Source organism: Malus sylvestris, chromosome 12, assembly GCF_916048215.2.
Source record: "Malus sylvestris chromosome 12, drMalSylv7.2, whole genome shotgun sequence".
Lineage (NCBI taxonomy): Eukaryota > Viridiplantae > Streptophyta > Magnoliopsida > Rosales > Rosaceae > Malus > Malus sylvestris.
Window position 1 is genome coordinate 27921849 of NC_062271.1, and position 10902 is coordinate 27932750.

The 10902-nt window shown below is 37.7% G+C and overlaps 2 protein-coding genes across 3 annotated transcripts; one reads left to right on the forward strand and one right to left on the reverse strand.

The window, feature by feature from the left end:
- Positions 1-1066: 1066 nt before the first annotated feature.
- On the reverse strand, positions 1067-3264 carry LOC126592009 (CST complex subunit TEN1-like). Of its 2 annotated transcripts, none has more exons than XM_050257755.1 (4): positions 3072-3264; positions 2425-2584; positions 1534-1687; positions 1067-1411 (listed from the first exon to the last, which is right to left on the reverse strand). In XM_050257755.1, the coding sequence occupies exons 2-4, from the start codon at positions 2526-2528 to the stop codon at positions 1292-1294; spliced, it is 378 nt and encodes a 125-aa protein (XP_050113712.1). In that variant the 5' UTR covers positions 2529-2584; positions 3072-3264; the 3' UTR covers positions 1067-1291. The 2 variants fall into 2 exon arrangements, with proteins under 2 accessions (XP_050113712.1, XP_050113711.1); XM_050257754.1 differs by having other exon boundaries at positions 2425-2570; positions 3072-3263.
- Positions 3265-6418: 3154 nt separating this feature from the next.
- Positions 6419-10503, forward strand: LOC126593216 (ABC transporter G family member 11). The gene is made up of 10 exons (XM_050259207.1): positions 6419-7191; positions 7731-8020; positions 8111-8282; positions 8378-8500; positions 8657-8785; positions 8873-9067; positions 9157-9243; positions 9341-9613; positions 9710-9817; positions 9906-10503. Exons 1-10 carry the CDS (start codon positions 6838-6840, stop codon positions 10236-10238), a joined length of 2064 nt encoding a protein of 687 aa, XP_050115164.1. The 5' UTR covers positions 6419-6837; the 3' UTR covers positions 10239-10503.
- The last annotated feature ends 399 nt before the right edge of the window (positions 10504-10902 follow it).

The window sequence follows — 10902 nt, forward strand, 5'->3', positions numbered from 1 at the left end:
TAAATTGAAGAACCAATAATAATGAATTTTTAATTGAGAAACCATTAATCTAATTTTATTAAAATTAAAAAATCATTACTATAATTTACTCTTAATATTAGAACCTCCTAGAATTCGAATCCTAAATTCAATATCACGTCTCAGAGCATGAGACACAAGATTATCGCCTTGCTGCTGTTTCACACGTGATACTTTGCAACATTATCCTTTGCTCCTCACTGTTAACGAAGATGATGAGGTCGGTGACTCGGTGCAAAGGAGCAACGATTACCTGGGGTCCAGCACCGCCTGAATTCCAACAAACCAACAGCTGCCACGTAAGAGCCAACAATCATGTGTGGGGCGGCCCCCTCGATAGCGACGTGCAATGCTAAGCTTCCAGAGAATACGTTAAAGGTGGGTGAAGGACTTTGGCCATGCACGGACCTCCGAACGAGATCAAATCTTTTACGTTCGAAATAGATGCGATATTTCTGTGACTCCAATTTATAAATCTAATATTTTAAAATTTTATTATTATAAACTTAATAAATGTCAAAAACTAATTGAGGCCGCAACAAAACAGAATCGATTTTAGATGCAGAAAATTTGATCGCTGTGCGAACAATGTTCTTTAAAAATATATGGGCCCAATTATGTTTGTTTAAATTATGAAGTGGGGTGGTAATGATTGTCGCACGGAGTTCATTAGAATGTCTATCTGCATCGTTTGATTGGTTGGATGTTGGGGGTGATTTGGTCTTTTAATTAAATTTGCAATTGAAAAAGCGAGAGATGATTTCCACATACTCCTTATCTCGATTGTAGACGCTGTTTATTTACAGCATTTGAATTGAATACTTGAAAGAGAATAAAAAAAATACAGAAGGTGTAAAAGAAGAAAAGACGTGTGTGACAATCATTTCTCACGAAAAGAATGCTCGTTAAGGCAGGTGAAACTTACTTATACCTAGGGATGCAATTGTGGAGGTATTTTAGACCAATTATACACTACCATGTATTCTAATTTTTACGAAATGACAGTGCATTATTGATTTGGAATATTAGCACAGTGGCATACCAAGTATAGGTAAAGTTCGTCTCAACAAAGACGTGTATATTGAGTTCACATAGGAATCACACTCTTATAGTCGGCCGGAAAATTTGAGCGTTATACTTTATAAACTACTAGGTTCTAAAGTATGACTTTCATAGTTATCGAACTCACACTAATGTATGTTATAGGTATCAAACTCAGGCTGCTTGATTCCTCTATATGAGTATCATACTCATTCAAACTACTGCGGAATACCTAAACTGCTGGGTTCTTCAAATGATTGGCCTGAAATTGTCTTAACAATTGAAGAGACTGATGATAAAGATTGAGATCCATGCCGTCGACATTCCTACCCACACGTGCCTGCAATACTGCCTGAGAAAAAAGAAGAACAAGAACACTTGAGCTTTATTGCTTTCACATTCATGTGTTGTGACTCGTAAAAAAGACCGGCACCAAAAATCATCAAGTGAATGTAATTGTAATTTACCACTTACCTCATTGTCCGGTTGAATAAGCAGCTCGCCGATGAACTGGTAGACAGATCCAACTCGAAAACTAAGCTCCCGAAGGTGCTGAGTGTTGATTTTTAATCTCTCACTTCCATCGACAATTGTGGCAATGGCTGTCTCTACAGAATAATCTTGTAACCTATGAATATTCATAAGCTTCTTAATGATATTGAAGAATAAATATAAGAAATGCACTTGGTTCACATTGTCTACTTCATGCACATCATGCTACCAATGTACTATATGCATCCTCCTCAATGCACCAACCGGAGATGCCACATTCGCCTCAAGAATATCTTCTCGGACAGTTCTGCATCCTTTCCGACACTACCATCTTGACGATCATCTAACTAAATCTAAATCAAACCACAATTGTTTCGAGCAATGTTGTCACAGCACCGAAAATGCCGAAACTATCATATCTACACTCCACCTCTAGTTTATCTTTCTTTTCTTCCCCTCATCTCCATCTATCTTGTCACCATTGTGATGCAAAGGCTGTCCCCAAGGACAAGAACTCCCTGTAGCGGGGTGCAGATCCGCGTGTTCATCTAGCTTACATCATGTGACATAGTACATTGAGAGCTATAGTAACATGGGAATGTAGATCCCGCGATAGGCAAGTTTTCCTCGTCCGCAAGACCAACAGAACCCGCGTTAGCTATAAACTACGTGTACCCTATTAAGCCACTATAAATAGAGTTATGAGATCAAACTCAAAGAATTGAATCTGTAAGTTTCAAACCTTCCAAGTTTAAAACTCAGGGATTTAATTCGTTACTGATAATTCGAAAGCAAATAAAAGAGGAACACAATCAATATTTACACGATGCAATTGAAAAGGACCACTAAAAATTGGAAGGGCAGAAGTCTTACCTTCCGGTTACTCGTAGTGAAGCTCCTTGCTTGAAGTACGAGGAAGATGGGTGCAGGTCTTGCAGTGTAACCAATGCCCCAGATTTTATTTCAGATGATGCCATGAACTAAACTCGCTAGCTTCAAAAAAAGCATCCAAATCTCACCTGAAATATGACGACTGCATGCAATTAATTACTAAAAAGTACCAAAATGCAACCATTTGAAATTTTGAACTATAACTTGGAACTTTTTACAGTTTTAACAACCTATCAAAAGAAGCAAAAATATGAAAAATAAGAAAAGATGGGGTTAACACTAATTTTAATCTTTTACATCACACTTAACAAAGAACAGAAAGCATATATTTACACTTCAAAATATTCCCAGAAGTCAGAAAGCATATATTCAGAAAGAAAAAATAAATTCATGACGGCAAGAACAATTTAGCAGAAAACCCATCTCAAAAATTGCAATTCAAACCAAATGCAGATAAAAGATCGCATCTTTCTCCTTCAATCCATTCACCCAATTCAAATCAGCACAAAATCAAGTTACAGAATGATACATATTAACAAATCAACCATACCCAGATACCCAAATTCAAACAAAATGTAGTAAAAAAGATCCAAACTTTAAGAAAAGAAACCGATACGAAAGTCACAGACCTTAAAGTTCTTTGGTATTTCAAGGGCGGGAGCTTTCTGTACGAGGAGGTGAAGGAATGTAGCAAATTTGTATCTTTCCTCAAACACCATTCGAATACTGGTAGTAGCTGCTCTGTACAAAACAGCAGTAGGCCTACCGCGTACCGCCTACCTCGTTTTTTTGTGTTTTTGTTTTGGGCTTTTATGAAATCGAATCGTCGGTTTCAATAGGTTTTGCCCAAATCAGTCCGAACTTATTTGGACTTAAACTCATTCTTTTTTATTTATTATTATTTATTTATTATTTAATTTTTTTTATTACCAAAAACTCATTCTTTTTCCTTTTTCCAAAAAAAAATAAAAAAATAAAATTATCGTCCGCCCCCTCACAAACTCCCACCCCAACTCCCATGATGGCGGCAGCGGTAGTGGAGAACCATCGGCGCCGTCACTATCGAGCTGGGAGAAGAAATTTGAAAGTGTTATTTTCGACATGCTTGAGCTTAAACCTTAGCATTCCCAAACCCAATCCACTAGGGATGTTAGCCCTTCTCACATGTCAAAATGAATGCAACCTAAATCAGATGAGAATTTTTTTTTTTTGTGACAGAAAGACTGATGGTACACTACGTACTATTATATAAATAGTGAAATTTTTTATTTTTTAAGTTATTAACTTTTTAACACATATATCTCATCATTTGTATAATAACACGTAGTGTATCATCCCGTGTACCGGTCACACTGAAAAATATCTTCAACCAGAAAGATCAACTTGTGTACTGTTCACACTGAAAAATATCTCCAACCAGAAAGATCAACTTGTGTATTTGACTTAAGGACGCTTGCGGCGCATAAATGCACTAATCCGCGATAAGCAAGTTTTACCGAACAGAATAGATTTTTGATGACCGCTTGCCCCTTAAACAAAGCTTTTAGGTTTGAGGGCTTGAAGAAAGTGTGTATGAGAATAAACCAGGCGTTTAAGAGAAGTTATAAAAATATACATAATTAGGAGGTGGTTTTTTTTTTTTTTTTTTTTACATTTTTTTTATTAGTACATCGATATTTTTACACTAAGAGGAGGAGGAGTTCGGCTAAGCCATTCAATGGGCAACCTAATTTGGTATCGAATTCGCCATCCACGAGATTTGAACCTAAGGCCTCTCACTTTCAAATGAAGAGGAATACCATCAGACTGTACTATTAAGTGGAACAATATAAGACAGATCATAAAAATAATTTTTTTCTAATTTTTAATACAAACAATATTCTACATTGAAAAGAGAGAATTTGAACCGAAGGCGTAGTGGATCAAAGAAAAAAAAAAACCTAAATACATAGTTTCAAATCTCTATACTTTATGAAACTTAAGAGTTTTAGATCTCTACGACTTTATGAAACTAAAATGGTAGCTGATGGGTACGGCGGAAAGATACAAAATTGCTACATTGCAAATGAACAGAAGTGCTGTTTAGTTAGAACTTAGAAGTCAAAAAAAAAAAAAGAAAATTAGTACGTCAATTGAAACAAACAAGACAAAATAGTGAGGTGCCAATAGGAAAGAAAAGGAATTAATCCCCCGACTATCACAACCTCTGCCTACCAGACTAGTTTGAGAAATTGGACCCCCCACCACCAAACTGTTTTATTTATTAAGAATTGGACTTGGCTGCTGCTTATGCTCAATTATGACTGGACACGTATCCAAGTTTTAATTATTTAATCAAAATTTGGACACTTGTCCAACCATGATTGAGCATAAGTAGTAGCTGCTGATCTTTTCCGCAACGAAGCTCTATCCATTTATTAATGGGATGGAGTCCCATTGAAGGCATTTGGGTTCACTCGAGCCTGTGGATCAAAAATTCAGATGATTTAAGAAAAAAGAAGAAGAAGAGATAGCATTTCAATTTTTTGAGTTTTTGTGAAGTGCGTCAATGAGATAGTGTTATAGAGAGTATATGATTGAAATTAAGTGATCCGGATCATTTCGATCCAGGAACTCCAACACAGAAATTCAGAACGGATGTCAATCCTCATTGAAGAGGGCCAAAGTAGGACGAGATGAGATCATATGTGTCTTATGCGGCAATGCCCATGACGATTGAGAGGAGCTCTTTCTCTTTATCTTCCTGTTGAGGTGGTTGAAGGTTGAAGAAGGAAGGAATGCACAATTAAAGCAGTTTGTGACTCGTCGTTATGTATAAACCAAGCAATACCAAGGCACCGTCACCTATAGGCGGACGGTTGTGACTGTCATTGATTGAGGAGCTTTCACATTAACGCACATGCACGCCCATGCCCATGCCCTAGCTAGTATGATATCGCCACTTACTATTAATTTTTCAGTATGATCGTGTTAAAACGACAAGATTGTAGTAATGATCATTTAACTTTAACTTAATTGAAGTAATAATCTCTTAACTAAAAATTCATTAACATTGGTCTCTCAACTCATCAAAACGTGCGGTCATGGTCATTCAACTAAAAATTCATTACCATTGACCTCTTAACTTTAATCCAACCGGAGAAATTGTCCCTCAACTTTAACCCAATTGGAGTAATGATCCATCAATATTAACCAATTATAGCAATAGTCCTTCAAACATAACTCATTTTGACAAAATTCTGACGAAGTTGACGAAAAAGACCATATATACACGTTTTGATGAGTTGATTGACTCTAATTGTAGCAACGGTTCTTCCAACATAACTTATTTTGACAAAATTCTAACGAAGTTGACGAACAGGACCATAGCTACACATTTTGATGAGTTGAGGGACCAATGATAATGAATTTTTAATTGATGGATCATTGCTCCAATTTGATTAAAATTGAGAGACCGTTACCACAATTTACTTTAATTTTAATAAGACTATCATATGATCGTCACACTGTTAAAATAACAACATAATTTTTAATAAGACTAATTATGCCAGTTCTTACACCAAGTAGGACTAAATTCAATATACCAAAAAAAAGAAGAAAAAAAAAGAAAAAAAGATTGGTAAACTTCATTAAATCACACTCATCGAAATACAATAGCAATTTGCGATAATTTTTCATGTGGTGAACTAAATTCAATATACACAAAAAATTAAAAAACAGCAAAAATGCTATACTTACGATCTATTTATATCATTTCTCTAATAAATATGAGATCCACATGTATTGGCGGAATGATACAATTAAATGGTAAGTGTAGTAGCGTTTCAAAAAACAGATGGTTATGTGTGACAATGTTGAGGAGTGCCAAATGTTAATATTGGGGGTCGGTTCTGGTAGTAGTGGTTCCTTGTATTAAATGCTCCTACCAAAATGCCACCAGAACCCATTAATTGCAGAACAAAAAATATAGCTGTATGGATCTTCTTCTTCTCCCCACAACCACCTCTCAGAATTCAAAGATTCAAACTCTCTCAATCAGAAATGGAAAACCACACCAAAATAAATTTAATTCCTTTCTTTTAAGCAGTTTGTGATACCAAAAGATTCATACTTTGAACGGGCTCGTTTTGCATGGGAATTCAAATTTCCATGCTTTGCAACCACCTGTCAGTCAAATTCACACATTTCTCATTTCTTCACTCACATCTTTGATTCCTCGTCTTCTTCCGTAAACACGACTATAAATCTCTTCTGGGTTGTGTGCAATATCGTGATTGAGCTGTTTTTTGAAGGACTGATCGGTTATAGTTCGAGCTAGCCGAGCGAGCTACCGAGAAATTAGTTAACGTGGCATACGACGAGAAGACAAGGAGCTCACCGGTGGCCGCAGCAGTGATGGAGATAGAAGCAGGCAAGCCCTCCGGGGTTGTGGCCGGAGGGCTGAGCCCTCTGAGTGAGACTCTGTGGAGGGAGAAGCCAGGTTTGGAGATTGTTGGGGATGTGTCTGCCAGGCTGACGTGGAAAGATCTGACGGTGATGGTGACTCTGAACAACGGCGAGACGCAGAAGGTTTTGGAGGGTTTGACTGGTTATGCTGAGCCTGGAACTTTTACGGCTCTCATGGGGCCTTCTGGTTCTGGAAAATCGACTTTGCTTGATGCTCTCTCCAGTCGGTTGGCCGCCAATGCTTTCCTTTCTGGGACTATACTTCTCAATGGCCGCAAACGGAAGCTCTCTTTTGGCACTGCTGTGAGTAGCAATCTCTGTCTCTCTTTAATTTTATATAGATATTGTCGGAAATGTATTCATAACATAACATGTCGATACGTGTTGTTGGTGATGATAAACAGCGGACATCTGGGTGTGTTTATTAAGGAATTTGATCATTATCTTTTTCGTTTACTTGATTTTGAGCTGTTTGCTTTAGGTTTATTTGGGAGTGTTTATTGAGGAAGCACTTTTACTCATAAGCGTTTTTGCTAAAAGTTCTTTTGTTAATAACACCTTGAAATTTTTGTTAGAAATCCAAGTTCTTTCCGGAAAAAACACCTAGCCAGAAAGAGCTTCACTAAACCCTAAAGTGCTTCTATGACCCAAAAACACTTTAAAGTTTTTTCTTTTTGTCAAACGTAGTAAAAAAAATTTGTCTGCCCGAAAGTGTTTTTTGTTCTTCCTGAAGCAGTCCCAAATAGGCCCTAGTACTTTTATGTTTGATCAAGCGCCAGGAAAATTTCTAGATGTAACATATTGATGATGTTTTTTTGCATATGTGGTGTAAATTTAAACAGGCCTATGTAACCCAAGATGACAACTTGATTGGAACTTTAACGGTACGAGAAACAATTTCGTATTCGGCAAGACTGAGGCTGCCGGATAAGATGGCTTGGTCGGAAAAGAGGGCACTGATTGAGAGTACAATCATAGAGATGGGTCTGCAGGATTGCGCCGACACTGTTATCGGAAATTGGCATTTGCGTGGGATCAGTGGGGGAGAGAAGAGAAGAGTCAGCATTGCTCTTGAAATCTTGACGAGGCCTAGACTTCTCTTCCTTGATGAGCCAACAAGTGGACTTGATAGGTTTGTATGCCTTCATTTAACTGGTTTGAAGTGCTTTCATTATTATGTTATAGAGTTAAATCTTAATGATCATTTGGTTTTTTGTGGCAGTGCTTCGGCGTTTTTCGTGACTCAGACATTACGTGCCCTGGCACGAGACGGAAGGACTGTTATAGCCTCAATTCACCAGCCTAGTAGTGAAGTCTTTGAACTGTTTGATCAACTGTACTTGCTTTCTAGTGGCAAAACTGTCTATTTTGGTCAGGCGGCGGATGCATACGAGGCAAGAAGCCTCAGTCTTTGCATTATGAACATCTATTTGTTGATTTTATGTAAATATAACAGAGCTCTTACGGACACATTGGTCGGTTTTTTCAGTTCTTTGCACAATCCGGCTTTCCCTGCCCTGCTTTGAGGAACCCATCTGATCATTTTCTTAGATGCATAAACTCCGACTTCGACAAAGTAAAGGCCACACTCAAAGGGTCCATGAAACTCAGGGTATGTATGTATAGTACTTTCTCTTCTCTATCTCTATGTTATGTTACTTTAAATGTTATTGTTAGCTTGTTTTTGCTGTTCTCTTTGTTCACACTTTGTAGCCATAGTTTCGGTCTTCTGACAAAATTCAAAACTTTTTTGTTTTGCTGTTATCAGTTTGAGGCAAGTGATGATCCGTTGGAGAAGATGACCACTGCTGAAGCTATAAGAGTTCTGATTAATTCCTATCGTTCTTCTCAATACTCGTACGCAGCTAGAGAAAAAGTTGAGGAGATATCAAAAGTTGTAAGTGTTTAGATACACCCTGATTTGTAACTAGTTGGTCATTAATCCGATTACTCTGACTGATGTTTCTTTTGCCATATGATGCAGAAAGGAACTGTGCTAGATTCTGGAGGAAGTCAGGCTAGTTTTTTTATGCAGGCCTTCCAATTGACCAAGCGTTCATTTATCAACATGTCAAGGGACTTTGGATACTACTGGCTCAGGCTTGTCATTTACATTGTCGTCACAGTTTGTATCGGAACCATCTATTTGAATGTGGGAACGGGTTACAGTTCGATTCTGGTATGTATTATTTGCAAAGCGGAACTATCTATCTGAAGTCCCAAGTTCATTCAGGCACTAATAGTTTCTCCTCTTTCATTATGTGACAGGCAAGGGGTTCATGTGCATCTTTCGTCTTCGGTTTTGTCACGTTCATGTCAATTGGCGGGTTTCCTTCTTTCATAGAGGATATGAAGGTTTGTTCCTTAGACCCTTCGCCAGTTCGCCCCATGCGAAAAGACCCTAAATATTTACTTATATTTTTAGTAGTCTAATTATTCACCACCAACCCAGGTTTTCCAAAGAGAGAGGCTGAATGGCCACTACGGCGTTACTGCATTTGTGATCAGCAACACATTCTCTGCAATGCCATTCCTGATACTTATTACCTTTCTTGCCGGTACTGTTTGTTACTTCATGGTCCGGCTCCACCCGGGCTTCGAGCATTATCTCTTCTTTGTGTTGTGCCTTTATGCAAGTGTCACCGTCGTTGAGAGCTTGATGATGGCGATAGCCAGCGTTGTCCCCAACTTCCTCATGGGCATTATCATAGGGGCTGGAATTCAGGTCTGTAACAATCGAAGTTTTTCAAAATCGGAACATATCATTTTTCGTATTCTTGGACAATGTTTGATGAATTGTATGGTTTTCTTCACATGTCAGGGTATCTTCATGCTAGTCTCCGGGTACTTCAGGCTGCCAAATGACATCCCAAAACTCGTCTGGCGTTATCCTATGTCATACATCAGCTTCCACTTCTGGGCCTTACAGGTAAAAACACAACATTTACTGGTAGACAATTACTTGCAGTGAATTGTGCTTCAAACAACTGATGTCTATGAACATGTTTCACCTTCAGGGACAATATCAGAACGACCTGAGCGGCTTATTGTTCGACAACGACACACCGGATCATCTTCCCAAGATACCCGGCGAGTACATCCTGGAAAATGTGTTCCAGATTAACACCGCGAGATCAAAATGGATAGACCTGAGTGTGATCTTGAGCATGATTGTTGTGTACCGGATCATCTTCTTTATCATGATCAAGTTCAGCGAGGACGTGACGCCGTGGATTCGAGGTTACATGGCTAGGAGGAGGATGCAACAGAAGAATGGAAACCAAAACACAACAGTTGCTCCTGATGGTCTCACCCAGTCACCTTCTTTGAGGAACTATGCAAGAAGGTAGACTCAGACCTCTCTGAGAAGAGTTCCACAAAATTATAAAGCACTTGAGGGACTTTGAATTTAAAGTTTGTAGTATGTTATGTAATTTATGAGCATTAGCATATGTTCTGATGCTTGGTTTCCGAAGAGTGCTGATAAATCTACCCCACCTATTTTTCTCCCCACCGCTTTTTAATAATTTTAATACTAATTTTATCTTATTGTAAAAGGATATCTAAGGACCAAAGCAATAAAAAAGAAAAAGAAAAATTCTCTTTCTTTGTTCACCATCTGTCTGCAAGTATCTCAATTTCTCCAAATAAACATCTTCTTCATTTTCTATTTTTCTAGTTTTTTTTCTTTCTATTCCCTTAGTTTAATCATATATAGTAGTTGTTCAAAGCATTTTAATAATAAAGAAAAATTAATGAAAAGTGCTTGAGAGTTTTAATGATAAGGACAAAATAAAGGGTAAAATGAATAGTACTAGGATTGACTTTTGGGAGTTTTAACGAAAAGCCCACGGTACGGTTCACTTTAATGAAAAACCACATTTTTACACTAAAAAGTCAAACCTGCTACTATTCACTTTACCTTTTATTTTGTTCTTATTATTAAAACTCAAAGTTTTCAAACCCTTTTCATTAGTTTTCCTTTGACTTTTTAGTATAAAAATGTAGTTTTTC